The 16,583-nt window shown below is 34.8% G+C and overlaps 1 protein-coding gene across 5 annotated transcripts in view; it reads right to left on the bottom strand.

Annotated features, from left to right (window-relative positions):
- LOC141449514 (uncharacterized) overlaps positions 1 to 16,583 on the bottom strand; it is a 195,413-nt gene that overhangs the window by 171,615 nt on the left and 7,215 nt on the right. For all 5 annotated transcript variants that reach the window (XM_074119032.1, XM_074119036.1, XM_074119035.1 and 2 more), the window contains exon 3: positions 13,476 to 13,584. In XM_074119032.1, coding sequence (XP_073975133.1) covers positions 13,476 to 13,584 — 109 coding nt within the window. The remainder of the gene's footprint in view (positions 1 to 13,475; positions 13,585 to 16,583) is intronic.

Genomic DNA, 16,583 nt, shown 5'->3' with positions numbered 1-16,583 from the left:
GATTCGAATGACACTTCATTAAAGAAAATCGGTCCACTTGTCAATAATTTGAAACGATTGCTATACTTCCCCTTAACTAGTGTAAGGGGAGATTGTCGCTTTAATGTTACGTAGGGGAGTCCTAACCCTATCATCCTACCAAATTTTATCAAAATCGGGCCAAGATTTACTGAGTAATTAGTAATAATAATTTTGGATGGGGCCTTTCATCAAGGGGGCTAACTCCTCTCCCATTTGATGTACAGCGCCGAGACCCCCAAAAGGCACATCTACATAAAATTCCAAATCGAATGATACCTCATTCAGCAAAATCGGTTCGCGCGTTTAGGCGCTACGTAGTTTACAAAAAAGGTAACAACAACAAGAAAAAGAACAACAATTTCTGAAAATGCCGTTTTTGCTCATTTTCGGCAACTTTTTTCTCGAAACCTATTAGATCTGGGTGGTTGCAAAAAAAAATACAGTTATAAAGGAGAGTTTGCCCTATAATTTAAAGAAAATTTGGGAATTTTATCTTTTATAGAAAAAGAGAAAAAAATTGTCAAAGTTGTGTGTTTTTCAACGTTACGCTTTTTTGTGCAGTTTTTGACGATCAACCCTTATACAACTGTACTACCGGACAGTTTTAATTATAATGTTTTCAACACACTTTTTATGTATAAAAAATGCAATCGGTACCACCAACCTAGAAATTAAGTAAAAGAGCTTTTTTGAAGGCGATTTAAAAGATGTGACGACTTCCTATTCAAAAACAAATGGAGGCGATGATGAGTTATTTCTAATTAAGAAACTTCTGTCATCTTTCATCAATTATAGTAATGAACAAAATGGTATACCTTTATGGTAAATTTAATGTTCTTTCTATGAATGAAATTAAAGCTATAGTTCTGATCGACATTGAGTTAAGGTCATTTTTATGAGGGAAAAAGTGAGTGAAACATTGCTAAATTACAAAATGGCCGCTAAAACAATCAACTTGAAAATGGTTGAGAGTCGGCCATGGTTTAATTAACGTTTTGTCGCTAATGAGTTGATGGAATCACCTCCTCTTTTACGGAAAATTATCATTAAATCAACCTTAATTATTAATACAACAAATTAAAATGTTAACAGAAAAAACTCACTACACCAGTGAATATTAATTAATTCATTAAAACCAAAATATTTATTTAAAAAAAAGGTGCACGTGTAAGCCGAGCATAGTCTTTATAGTAATAGGTGCTTCCAAATATAGATCAGAATGGAGCTATTTATAACGAAGAGTTATTCCCAAGTTTGTCTAGCCCTGATAACATCGCGGCACTTCACTGATAGTCCAGCCAGTTACTGTTGACACACCGCCAACCAACCAATCTAATTTCTTCATCTTTGTGTTTCTTCAATCAGAGTTCTTTTGTCGCTCCAAAACATGCATTCTTTATATTACTTTATTTTCTTATTTTTCATTTTCTTTTTTAATTTTTTTTTATTTAAGGCGCACATTAGAGGTCATTGGAATCGGGGGCCATTTTTAATACACTGCCAGCCTTTGGGCAGAGTTCTTTCGTTAAAGATAACTTTAAGTAGCGTTTGGGAAGAGCAAATATTAGGGTCCGCAGCTGGATTGGAACCCGGGATTCGAAATCCTACGCGCTATTACTGAGCTAATCCCGTCGTCAATACTTGTAATTTAAATAAATTTTTAAAAACACCCACATATACAGGGTGACCAAAGTTATAGGCTCCACCCACTTTTTTTTTTTAAACGGCGGGAAATTTCAAAAAAATAAAAAACACGTATTTAATCATTTTTTGTCTAGTTTATTTTCAGTGATTGTACCATTTTTTTAAACCCCTGTATCTCGAGATACAGCATCCAACTTTGTTTTTTCAAATGGAACGTTATATTTTTTTTTTGCATATTTTTATAGTATTTGAGCTCCTAAAAACAACAAAAAAAAATTTGAAATCGGTTAGGTTTTTCAAAAGTTGTGGTAATTTAAAATATGAAAAACAAATTTCAGTTTATTGTCAAAATTACGTTATTTTTTTAAAAGAATCTGTTCAAACTGGGCACCACCAACGGATAGGCAAGCCATAACTCTGGATTCCCACGCTTTGGTAGCAGCACTTATGGTGGCGAAGTCAAGATCTAGGCAGGCTAGAGTTATTCGACGTTCAGGTTGTTTTTTCTATAAACGTTTGGTGTGGATTTTTAGGAAATCAACTAATCGGCCCATACTTCTACAGAGAGAACTTAACTGGTGTAAGGTTGAGACATTTTACCAGTTCTGCTTGAAGATGGTCCTCTACAACGTCGGCTAGATATGTATTTTCAACAAGATGGTTGCCCGGCACATAATGCGAGAGTTGTTCGAGGTTACCTGGACAGAAATTTCCATGAAAAGTGCTTAGGGACTCATTGTCTCATCCAGTGGCCACCTCAATCTCTGGACTTAACCCCAATGGACCATTTTTTGTGGGGGATATCTAAAAAATAAAGTGTACAGTAACCTTAATCCCGTGGCTTCAGTCGATGATCTGAAACGTCGAATAACTCTAGCCTGCCTTGATCTTGACTTCGCCTCCATAAGTGCTGCTACAAGCAAAACGTGGGAGTCCAGAGTTTTGGCTTGCCTATCCGTTGATTGTGCCCAGTTTGAACAGATTCTTTAAGGAAAATAACGTCATTTTGACAATAAACTGCCATTTTTTTTTTCATATTTTAAATTACCATAACTTTTGAAAAACCTAACCGATTTCAAAAAACTTTTTTTTTGTTTTTTTTAGGAGCTCAAATGCTATAAAAATATGCAACAAAAAATATAACGTTCCATTTGAAAAACAAAAGTTGGATGCTGTATCTCGAGATACAGGGGTTTAAAAAAATGGCTTAATCACTGAAAATAAACTAGACTAAAAATGATTAAATACGTGTTTTTTATTTTTTCGAAATTTCCCGCCGTTAAAAAAAAAAGTGGGTGGAGCATATAACTGTGGTCACCCTGTATAGTATATAGGCCATTTTTTGAAAAATATTTTTCGTTCAATTTTATCTCAAAGGTGCATTTGAAATTAAATTTTCAAAAATCGCAATACTTCCTCTTTTGCGTAAAAAACTCTAAATGCAATTTATCGAGATCTGTACATTACGAACTCTAGAGATAGTGTTCTCTAGAGGGCAAAGTTACACTGTTTCATTAATAGAAAAACTTTTCTAACTGAACGAAGCTCGGTCTGGTCTTGTGCCAGCTTCCCTAAGTAACCTTCTTAACTCTAGATCTTCTGAATTAATGAACAGTTTTCTACCACAGGAATTTATTTAATTTCTCCTCAAAGAATATCAAACTTAAAGTTTGCCCACTTTTATTTTGGCAATAACATTCCTCCTGCATAAAATTATCTGTAGATTTTGTTTACCATTTTTGCAGTAAAGTAAGGAATGAGAATTTGTACAGAAATTTTTCCAACATAAAAAAATAATTATAATAATAATAATGCAGTGAAAGGTTAAAGTTTGGAAGGAATGCTCCTATACAATGAATTCAAAAAAGATTGGTCTCCATATAAATTGTTTTCTATGGAAGTACGGTCATTACATCATCAGTAAGGCTGGCCATATTATCTCTATTTTGTAGGGGGTAACTTAGGGTAAGTTCACAACGGAGCTGTGAGTATAGATGATAGCAGAGATGATAACTGATAGAGTAAAATGTGTGTAAAATGGAGCTGTGATACATCCAACATGTCGAGTAGTGAAGAAGAGTTTTTAAGTATGTTCAGCAGCAACAAAATGGTATATTTTAAAGAAAAAACGCTTTAGAAAATATCATCTACATCCCATAAATAAAAAAAACGAAGTACTTTGGGTGAATTTCACTATTTATATAAGGAACTAAATTATCCGGATCGTTTTTTTGAATATGTGAGGATGGGTCCACCCACATTCGACTATATTTTAGAAAAAATAAGGTCAAAATTAAGAAAACTTTGGAAAAATTGTCATGGAAATCCTATAACCATAGACAAAAAACCACTGATTACTCTTAGGTAGGCTTACCATAATTACGAAGAGCCAAACCGGGACGCAGAGGAGGAAGAGGCTCATTTTCGTTTTGCTTTCCGCTTAATTTGTGTTTTTCATATTTGAAATGCAATCAAAATTATTAAGAACTGAAAACATATTAATAAATGGGCGCGGAGGAACGATCGGCCGGGGTGTCGGTGTTGTTCAAGTTTGACCGAGACGCCGGGACAGGGATCTCAAACCGGGACCAACCCGGTCAAACCGGAACGTATGGTAAGCCTACTCTTAGGTAAGTAATGGTTTTATTGAGAAAAAACAAATAAATACTCATGAAAATAAATGTAGGCACGATTTAAATAACAAAATATTGTTTAAAAGTAAATAATAAAATAATGCCGGTTTTCACCAAATGTCTTGAAAAACAAAGGTATTTTGAACAGCAGTCAAATTTGAAGCTCCGATACTGGAGTTCAGCTAGCAGAAAAATGAAATATTTAATTCTATCATCTATGCTCGTTTATAGCAGCGCAAATGAGCCACTAGTCGCAGCTTCGTTGTGCACGCTCACATTCGAATGTATTATGTTTTTCTTTAAGCGCTGATGCATCACTCCTATCATCTCTGCTATCAACTATGCTCACAGCTCCGTTGTGAACGTACCCTTAGTGTATGAAACTCAGTGATGGTGTCCGACTATACGTAGGTAATACTGTAACACGCGCTATTCCTGGGTTCGAATACAGCAACTGGCCTCTCACTAGGGGGAATCTTATAGCTCACTGGCCGGTGATGGATAGTATTGTCTGTAACGAGAGAACACTTTCCCGGAGACCGCATTGAAAGAAGCTCCGGCCGCCAATCACTTCAGATGTTAACGCTTCTTAAATTAAAAAATATTTAACATTTCCTAAGCAGTCTATCAGCGGCTGAAAGATTTACAGCTGTTTTTGAACGTATTATCTAGTCAACAAATCTATATTTTAAGAGTAGTAGACGATTTTCTGCAATAGGTGAATAACGGAAGGGGCCCTCAGCATGATTGGCGGAAATTACTGTTCACATTTTCGGCTACATTTACATTTGCTAGAGGATCTTTGGTTTATGTATGTAGCTTGGAAAATAAATATAAACATAATATATTTTATTTTGTTACACATCATTCACCAGGAATTTAAAAGCAGCAAAAAATTGTAGGCATCAACGTTTTTCAGTGTTCACTCTGTCACTATACGAGGGTCGTTTGAAAAGTCCGTGCAAAGTCAGAGAGATAGCACCACTGGCGCGTATCGAGGTTAAAAAAGTCAAGTAAAGTAATCGCCTATTTTTTCAGGCGGGGCTTAACGTCCAACTACCAATTAGGTGTCGTGGACGGAGGCGAATAGCAAACGTACTTTACTGTAAATCTCTTTTATTAACCATTAAATAAAATCCAAGGCCTAAAGACCGGGAATCGAACCCAGTACCACAATGCATATTAGCTTTGCAGGTCTCGCCTCTAACCGCTCGGCCTTCTCTCTATCAATACAATTAATGTTAAATTGAATATGATTTGACTAATATTTCACAGTATTATTTTATTTGTTTCATTACATCTCTCAATAATTACACTACATGAAAACTTAAGATGCCCGGTTAATAAACATCATATTAAAGGCTGAAAAAAAAATCTTTTTACTACTCCGGAAATCATTGATAAAATCCATGATATGGTGATGGATGACAGAAGAGTGAAGGTGCGTGAAATTGCTAGTGCTGTGGGCATCTCGAATGAACGGGTACATAATATTTTGCATCAACATGTGGACAAGACAAAGCTATCCGCAAGATGGGTGCCGCGATTGCTCACGCTTGACCAAAAACGAAATCGTGTGAAGTGTTGCAAGGACGGTTTGCAGCTGTTCCAGAAGAATCCGCAGGACTTTAAGCGTCGTTTCGTCACTGTGGATGAAACATGGATACATCACTACACTCCTTTGAGACCAAAGAACAATCTAATCAATGGGTTACCATGGGGGAATCTGCGCCAAAAAAGGCGAAAACCATTCCTTCGGCCGGAAAGATTATGGCGACTGTCTTTTGGGATTCGCAAGGAATAATCCTCATCGACTATCTGGAAAAGGGTAAAACTATTACAGGTGCATATTATTCATCGTTATTGGACCGTTTGAAAACCGAGCTGCAAGAAAAACGCCCACGATTGGCCCACAAAAAAGTCCTTTTCCATCACGACAACGCACCAGCTCACACCTCAGCAGTTGTGGTCGCAAAATCAATGGAAATAGGGTTCCAACTCGTTTCACATCCCCCCTATTCTCCAGACTTGGCTCCCTCGGACTACTATTTGTTCCCCAATATGAAGAAATGGCTGGCGGGAAAAAGATTTTATTCAAACGAGGAGGTGATTGCAGTAACGAATGGCTATTTTTCAGACTTGGACAAATCCTATTATTCGGAAGGGATCAACAAACTAGAGCAGCGTTGGACGAAGTGTATAAGCCTAAAAGGAGACTATGTTGCAAAATAAAAAAGGTTTACCCCAAAAAATTAAGTAGTTTTTATTTTTGCACGGACTTTTCAAACGACCCTCGTATTTTTCATTTTCAGTTTTACATTATTTACATAGAGAGTGAATTTCAAGCCAAATATCAAGATATAAAACAACTCGAAAAATTGTGTGTTTATGACTTTATTGATAAGATATTATTTAGATATTCTGTGAGAACAAGATTTACGCTTCCCTCCAAACCAATATTATTCCAGAATTAACTAATTTTTTTTTTAAACAATTTTTTAATGTAAATTTTCAATTAAAATGTAAGGACTACATTAAGGATGTAGTTTTTAACTAACAAAGGTCTGGAGCACACGTCCGGTTTTTAACCGTGGTCGCCGTTGCATGCACATAGCAGTTCAAATGCACACATCCGTGAAATGACGCAACCCCGGCCGCTGCTAAAGATGGATTAGTTTCATAAAGTTTGTGACTAGAAATAAATATTTCCTGATTAGTATACATGGGTTATTCTGAGAACAACATAATGTGGTTTTTTGTTTCTTTTAATCCACAAACAACTGAAAAATGTAAAAAGTGAATCCGAAATTTAATAAAACCTATAACAGTTAATGAAACTTTCGAGTTAGTAAGAAATAAGATTGCTATAAAATGAAGATAAGATTTTTAACAAGTGATATAAAATTTAGAGACATAATTTCTTCCTCTGACTTAGTAAGGACGAAGATCGGATACATTTTTTACAGATAAATACAAATCGCTTTGGTTTTAATTGACCGTTATTTTGTGGACAGATTCGGTGATGTGCTTTCTTCAAAAGTCTTTTTTAATAATTAAAACTGTCCGGTAGGACAGTTGTATATATTGACAGTCGTGAAAAACTGCACGAAAAAGCGGAACGTTGAAAAACATCCAACTTTGACAATTTTTTTTCTCTTTTTTCTATAAAAGATAAAATACCCGAATTTTTGTTTATAATGTAGGGCAGATCCTCCTTTATGACTGTTTTTTTTTTTTTTTTGTAACAACGTCGATTTGATAAATTTCGAAATGAATGTTGCCAACAATATTATCGAACACGGCATTTTCAAACATCGTTTTTGTTCTTGTTGTTCACCTTTTTTGCAAACAACGTAGCGCCTAAACGCACGAACTGATTTTCATGAATCAGGTATCATTCGATTTGGAATTTCATCCAGATGTGCCTTTTACGGGTCTCGACTCTGTACATCGAATGGGAAAGGAGTTAGCACCATGTACTATGTTAGGCACCCTCCAAAATTATTATTACTAATAACTGTAAATCTTGGCCCGATTTGGGTAAAATTTGCCTGGATGAAAGGGTTAGGGCTCCCCTAAATGACATTGCAGTGCCATCCTGCTTTTACATCCACTAAGGGAAATTATTGCAATCATTTCAATATACCGATGCGTGAACCGATTTAGATGTACGAAGTGTTATTCGGTTCTTACTAATTACGTAGATGTGTCTCTTGGGTGTCAATACGCAGTACTTAATACTTTAGGAGCTAAGTGTGCCGCAAGTGTGGAGCCTCTTCTAAACCCCGGTTGAAAAAGGACGTTTGGGCCAATGGAGAGATTCTTTATATTGCACGATATAAAGGCAAACTTACGCATGGAGATCATATTCAGAGATGTGTATGATGTGTAAATATTGTTCTTAATACGACTGTGAAACTACAAGAACTATCTAAATGGTACAAAAATCTCCTTAACAAACCGTTTAAAAATTTATAAGTATAAGGGTTGATTAAACGGTAAAAGGTACACAATAAATATTTAAATAAACGAATTACGAACTTAAATTGATTAAGCATTAACTATTTTTTTATTCACCCTTTGCAGACCACTCAGTTAGTATAATAATAACATTTTATCCCTTTATATCTACGAGGGTCGTTTGAAAAGTCCGTGCAAAAATAAAAACTACTTAATTTTTTGGGGTAAACCTTTTTTATTTTTCAACATAGTCTCCTTTTAGGCTTACACACTTCGTCCAACGCTGCTCTAGTTTGTTGATCCCTTCCGAATAATAGGATTTGTCCAAGTCTGAAAAATAGCCATTCGTTTCTGCAATCACCTCCTCGTTTGAATAAAATCATTTTCCCGCCAGCCATTTCTTCATATTGGGGAAGAAATAGTAGTCCGAGGGAGCCAAGTCTGGAGAATAGGGGGGATGTGAAACGAGTTGGAACCCTATTTCCATTAATTTTGCGACCACAACTGCTGAGGTGTGAGCTGGTGCGTTGTCGTGATGGAAAAGGACTTTTTTGTGGGCCAATCGTGGGCGTCTCTTTTGCAGCTCGGTTTTCAAACGGTCCAATAACGATGAATAATATGCACCTGTAATAGTTTTACCCTTTTCCAGATAGCCGATGAGGATTATTCCTTGCGAATCCCAAAAGACAGTAGCCATAATCTTTCCGGCTGAAGCAACGGTCTTCGCCTTTTTTGGCGCAGATTCCCCCTTGGTAACCCATTGTTTAGATTGTTCTTTGGTCTCAGGAGTGTAGTGATGTATCCATGTTTCATCCAAAGTGACGAAACGACGCTTAAAGTCCTGCGGATTCTTCTGGAACAGCTGCAAACCGTCCTTGCAACACTTCACACGATTTCGTTTTTGGTCAAGCGTGAGCAATCGCGGCACCCATCTTGCGGATAGCTTTGTCATGTCCAAATGTAGATACAAAATATTATGTACCTTCACTCTTCTGTCATCCATCACTATATCATGGATTTTATCAATGATTTCTGGAGTAGTAACCTCAACAGGGCGTCCAGAACGTTCAGCGTCACTTGTGCCCATATGGCCACTCCGAAAATTTTGAAACCACTTATAAACTGTTCTAATCGAAGGTGCAGAGTCACCATAATGTTTATCAAGCTTCTCTTTAGTCTTCTGAGGCGTTTTGCCTTTCATAAAGTAGTGTTTAATCAACACACGAAATTCTTTTTCGTCCATTTTTTGAAAATCACTCGACTTCCTCGATTCAAACGAATGCCAAACACAAAGAAATAGACCGATCTGGCTGAAACCTGGTGTGTGTTCTTCCAAGAGATGCTACTAACTAAACATAACCTCGATACGCGCCAGTGGTGCTATCTCTCTGACTTTGCACGGACTTTTCAAACGACCCTCGTAAACATCATCTTTCCAGAATATATCATCAAGGTTCCCCCACTACCTCAAGGAGTTCGTGGACTGTTTATTAAGAAACCACTCTCGGTGACTTCACCCACAATGCGACTAAACAATAAGCAAACCAAGCTATCCTGTCCTTAATGCTGCCGCTGTCCAAAACGCCAAACATTACCCATTAAGAACTTTTTGCTCAGACAAACAGAGCTCAAGACAGGGCAACGTGCTAGTCTTATGGCGTTATGAGCACCGATGCCAACTCTAGCTCAGCCAGAAGCTTATCTCAATTGGAACAAAGTTTCTGATTTTCTTCCATCGTCAGAGAAAGTGCACTTGTAGCGGACTCCCAATAAAGACGTCGATTTTTCACATTTTTGCAATATGGGGAGATTATAAGAAATAAATCAATAAATAAATACACTTATATACACTTGCGAAAAATGCCTCTAGGAAATATTGTATAACACTAGCTATACAGATCTTGTTGCAATGTTTAACTATTAAAAGTAACGGTTGTTTGCATGGGTAGAGTCATAAAGTACTGACTTGGGCTTTCACTTCCGGGCCTTGCCTCTTCGAAGTTATTTATTTATTTTACAATGAGTTCAATCATTGAGATATGTATGAAAGTAACAGTAAGAATGAAATAATAGCAAAAATGCAAACCTATGAAAGGTAAAAGAATGAACTGTTGTTAGTAACTTCCTTAAAGCAATAAAGGCTAACATGTCTGAATTTATCTCTTTGGAGAGGCGGAGCAATCTGGAACTTCTACATAGAAAGGTAAACTAAATAATCTTATTTATATTGTTATTGTGTGGGCTTATATTGTTATTGTGTGAGCTTATATTGTTATTGTTTAAGCTTATATTGTTATTGTGTGAGCTTATATTGTTATTGTTTAAGCTTATATTGTTATTGTTTAAGCTTATATTGTTATTGTGTGAGCTTATATTGTTATTGTTTAAGCTTATATTGTTATTGTGTTAGCTTATATTGTTATTGTTTAAGCTTATATTGTTATTGTGTGAGCTTATATTGTTATTGTTTAAGCTTATATTGTTATTGTGTGAGCTTATAGTGTTATTGTTTAAGCTTATATTGTTATTGTTTAAGCTTTTATTGTTATTGTTTAAGCTTATATTGTTATTGTGTGAGCTTATATTGTTATTGTTTAAGCTTATATTGTTCAGCCCAAAAATACTTTCAACTGCTTAGTAAATTTATTTGTAAAGACAATTTAAATTGCTTATTAATTCTATGAACGAAAAAAACTTAAGAGTGGGAGCTGAAGAAGTTCCCTTTATTCCAACAGATCCATTGACTGATTTGTAATTCATTGTACGTAGACATGCGCAAAGAGAGTCAACAGTTTGACAATTTGTCGTGTCTGGAAAGATACGAAATATTATATGACATGTCTAAAACTGTTTAGCTTTAGTTTCTTGGGTGAAAGATGTGTAAACGCGAAGTGGTTTAAGGGAAACATGGTTATAAAAAGGAAATAATTTATTCTAAGTAGCTGTCTAAATATTTCACTCATTTACAAAGCTTTTAGAATCTAAGCTCTAGAGTAAAAATTAATCATATTTTTCTTTACACTATTCAAGCACACCAGCTAGGGCTACAATAGCAAGTGACAACGTGTGCTCTCTGTACATATTCATGTAAATTAGAATTTAATTAAAAGTTTTACTTTATTTGTAATTTTAATTTCAGGCACTGTAAATTTATTGTTTATTTTATTAGAGTAGGGTGAAGGGACCAGAATTGACTGGGCACCAGTGATTGACATACCAGAAATAAACTGGTATTATAAGGGATATGAGCCGTTTTTAGTGGTGATTCTTTCAATTTCGTTATTGAGAAGCCTTTGGGCAGCAGTTCCAGAAAAATATTAATTATTTCAAGGTTCCTTGGTATCAGTGGAAGGTTATTTGTGTAAAAGTTCAAAATCAAGGAAAAAACAAGCCGTTGCTAAGGAGGATTGATAAGAAAATAATTTTTCTTTTTTCTTATTTTTCGTTTATTTGTTCATATATTCGTGTGGTTATCAATGTTCTGTTATAATTAGTATTACTTGTAGATTTCATTTATGTAGTTTTTGTTTTAATTATAAGAAGCATTGAGGATTAAAATGGGGCTGTCAATCACTGGTCCTTGAAACGGCAATCTGTCCAGTAATTGACATGTATGTCAATTACTAGTCCTACAGCTTTTTTGTTTGAGACCAGTGATTGACTTCCTGGGAAAATGATAAGATAGGTTGGTAAATTTTATTATAATTAAAAATTCAATACATTGTAAAATAAAATCATTGATAAAAATCGGCAACATAAAATAAATAGTAAAACTTCCAACAAAATATGTTTAAATTAATGAATTAGCAAATGTACGCCTTATTTCAAGAGGGCATGCAGAATGATTATTCTGTAGAGAACAACAATCTATGAACAACAAACTGGAATAATCGTGATCGCCGAAGAACAGCTTCCGAGGCCTACGTGACTAATAAAAACGACGCCCACGTAACGGAGTTGGAAAATCTCTCATTCTCCCTCAGTTTTGGGTCCTAGCCACATGACAAAGAAGAAAGGGAGGAAATGGCTAAACCATAGAATTCCATCAAAGAAAACGGCCAGAGGAAAAATGAAGCTCCCTCAAGAGAAGTACCAGGTGCGAAATCAAACATACGTGGAGAGTTGGTGACTTTGTGATGTTTGTGATGTTACCGGTAGTACAGTTGTGTAAGGGTTGATCGTCAAAAGCTGCATAAAAAAGGGTAAGGTTGAAAAAATATTAGATTATTTAGGTTTGCCTATTTAAAAACTGATTGTAATTAATTATGAATAAGACTAATTTTTGTTATAAATCCAATTGAAAAAGTGATTTAGGTGATTTAAGTGATTTATTTAGATCTAAAAGTGATTTTGAATGCATACCTTATGTCGTTTCATGAATGTGTTTGTATGTCAATTACTGGTCCCACCCCATGTCAAACACTGGTTCCACCGAAAATTCGGTATGTCAATTACTGGTTCATTGACATACTTCCAAAAAAAATCATTTTTGGTTGACATAAAGATCGAATTTACTGCTTTTAAAATATTAATAAAATAAAATACATCCTACTGGAGCGGTACAATTTTATAACCTACACCTGGAGCCAAAATAACGGAAGTTATTCTATCTTAAACTCGAATTTTTTCTTAAGCAGTCAATTACTGATCCCTTCACCCTAATTGTATTAAGTAGTTGTTTGTTCCTTTTATTTAAAATTATATGTAACTGTTGTTTACATATTATTCTATATTTTAGTTATTTTCGAGTAATTTCGGATGTAATGGTTTTTATATGGTTTTAATTAAATTTCATACATGGTTGAACATGTGCAAGACAGTCTCCTTGCTAAAAGATGTATTTTTCTTGAACTAAATAAACATATTACTATTACTTATTATTAAATAATTTATTCTGCATTCAAAAGTCCTTTCTAGATTTTTGTTAAAACTTCCAAAATTATTAATAATTAATGAATAATTTATTAAACGAAAATAACCACCGAATATTAAAAAGATCAAACTGTAATGAATTTTTGTAAAAGCACTAATGTAAAAAATTAAAAAAAATAAATAAAACCCAGCGTGTAAATAGGACAGAGAATGGAAGCATATAATATTACAGAGAGAAAGCATTATTTCTTTACAAGAATATTTAAATAAACAAGTAGACCTTATCATCTAATTAGGTATTAAAACATCATCAAATATAAATAAAATAAAAAATGTAAATCATACCTTAATTTCATGATACTTCTCTTCTAGATAGTAGGCAATGTTGCGCGCTTCTTCGTATCTCTTACTGATATCCAAGTATTTCTCATAGTGCCTCTTAAATAAGACAAATCTGTAAAATAAGACAAATATTAATGACAGCAGATATTTGTCATTTACTAACTGATCACTGTATTACAATGTTAAAAGTTTAATCATAACAATCCACTGTTGAGAGTCCAAAACGTACTAAGCCTATGTCTTTCCCAATCTTTTTTTTGTGCCAAGACGCACCAAAATCTTTCTATAATTCTTATGCCCCCTTAACATACACATAATTTTTAACATTCAAAAATTGAACTCTTCGCTGAAGAAACTTGATATTGGTAGGTTTTAGAAAGAAATAGCTGGGAAATTATGGAGCAAACACGAGTAAGTAAACATATAATTCATAACATATAATGGAGAACTGAAATTCAAGAACAAAATATTTGTAATGAAAGATTTTTCTATACTATTTTAATTATTAGTAATTATTTATTATTTAAATTTAGTGAAATCCCTGAGGGGGAAAAGTAGATCGCTTCCTCGTAGTGCCCCCTGGAATCATATTTTAATGGCAAAATGATCTACAAACTATGTTGACTGCAGCGGGTCACACATAGTCTGATGATTTACCGCGAATGAGTAGAAGAGACTCATTAGCCAAGGTGATGGCAACTCTTCTAGGAGTGAGCTCTCCGAAATAATCCGAAATAAACCTGGTCCTCCAGGTTGGGGGATGAGCGCAGGGCCAACTTTCCCTGCTTCGGAAAAGACCATTGTTACGAACCAAGAAAGAGAGAATAGCCGGATGGTCCAAAGGTTACGAACTAGGCGAGGTTATGGTGCCTAAAAGCCGAGGAGAGGGAAAAGTGGCACTCTCTCTTGAATAAGGTACAGGTCCTACTATAGGACTGTAGCACCATGAGAAGAAGTGAAATCGCTGCAAAGAGATTTTATGTCAAGTTCCGATTTAGATAACTTCCGTCTTCCCTGTTTTTTTTTTTTAAATCCAGCCTTTTTTTAAGCTCCGATTTTCGAATTGCTCCCTTAACAATCGAATTGCACCTTGTTGGGAAACACTGTTCTAAGCGGTCAAAGAAATTTTAACCAGGTTGCACAACCTCTTAAAGTCAAGAGAACCAGAATTTGTACCCAAATCCTCTGATGGTAGACTGAACTACATCGGCCTTTGTTCTATATTAAGCCTAGTTCTCATTAACCATTTATTGTTGTTTTTTTTACGGCGCATCGACTACCGAGGTCATTAGCGCCCCTAATCGTTTATGCTCTCTTCTGCTCTACCTCTGAAGATAGATAGAAGTCCGAAATCTTTCTGGGATACAGCGTGCTATGACGAATGAAATAAAGATAATTTTAATAATAATTTTATTCTATTTCAAAAATAACAATAGATCAGGCTTCTATTCCTTATGTAGATTCTGCTAAATGTTTGGGTGACACTATTACTAGTACTCTATCATGGAATAATCATGTTGGTGACATATCTAACAAAATTTCTAAAACTTTGTGCCAGCTTAAATACAATAGGAATATTCTGCCAATTTCGCTAAGGAAACAGCTGATTACTACACTTATATTTCCGCATTTAGATTACTGTTCGCTAGTGTACAATGATTTAACAGCTGAATTGAACATAAAATTACAAAGGTCAATAAATTCCTGTGTTCGTTTTATTCTAAATGTAAGAAGAGATGAGCATATTACTCCTCATTTTATTTTTCTTAATTGGTTGAATGTCAAGTATAGAAGGAAGTATTTATTGGGAAGGTTTCTGTTTATGCTTCTAAAAAATAAACGTCCTGAATATTTATTTAATCTGTTTATTAGGAAGGCCCAATTAGATTTAAAAAATACCAGAACTGCTAATTCCAAAGTTTATATTTCTCCATATCGAACAGTTACCTATAAAAATTCATTTCTTGTGCAATCTTCTCTTTTCTGGAATTCTTTACCTCTTACATTAATTCATAAAAGTACAATAGCTTCATTTAAAAATGCATTGTATGATTTCTTAATGCGGTCCTTCATAGAAGACGCTTCTCATTAGAGAATTTATTATTTAGTTTTTTACCTATAAATTAAGTGCATTTCAATGTAATTTTTGTTATAATAATTTTACTTTTATATTGCTTTTACTTATAGAGAACTTATTGTAATTAATTTTGTAATTTAAATTTTGTTTGTTGTCCTTAAGGGATATTGTCCCAGGACAAAATAAAAGTTTCTTTCTTTCTTTCTTTCTTATGGCTTCTCAAACTAAATAAGCACGCGGAACCTTCTGGGTTCCACACCCAACACCTTGCTGGATGAAGCCCAAGTCAGCTGATAGCATTTCCATTCATCCCCTCTTATCTCATCGAATAAAATTATTATTAAAATTATCTTTGATTTCATTCGTCATAGCACGCTGTATCCCAGAAAGATTTCGGACTTCTATCTATCTTCAGAGGTAGTAAAAATGAGTTTGGTGTAGAAATGTTGACTTCAGCACTACACTTACTGACTAAGTAAATATTATTTAAAAATTATTATTATACACAAAAAAAAATAAATAAATAAGCGCTAGATTTCTCTTTTTATTAGGTATTCTAGACGCTCCCGTATTCATACACGTGCGGTCCATTTGGCATTAGTTCAAAATTGGGTACCATTCTTAACGCAGCCGGTCTATGTCTGTGACATGCCAGTATGTTTGTAGTTTGTGACCGAGTTATGAAGCCTTAACAATAATCGTTATCGCTCCTTTGAACGGCCAAGAATTTCGCGTCGTCATAGTTTAATTTCTATAAAAAAGGCGTAAACAAAATAAAAACTCCTTCAGGCTAATGGCCCCAACGTGATCAAGAGAAAAGACACGAACGTGAGACAGACAATTACTCTTCAAGAGAGAAGCCACTCCTATAAGGAACTAGAATTTCCTGCAACTATTTCACTCCAGGCTCTTAAGCTTGATAACGATTGACAAGAAGTCAAGCGATATTGCGGTGTCTCCTAAATTACATAAGTTTTCTATCAAAATCATTAGCAAAAGCCGTAACTTACGGACGAAGATGTAGTTGTGAAATA

The sequence above is a fragment of the Rhodnius prolixus genome, unplaced genomic scaffold (genome assembly GCF_049639745.1).
Source record: "Rhodnius prolixus isolate KJV_2025 unplaced genomic scaffold, Rpr scaffold_2, whole genome shotgun sequence".
Classification (NCBI taxonomy): Eukaryota; Metazoa; Arthropoda; class Insecta; order Hemiptera; family Reduviidae; genus Rhodnius; species Rhodnius prolixus.
This window is presented reverse-complemented; position numbering and strand designations above follow the sequence as displayed.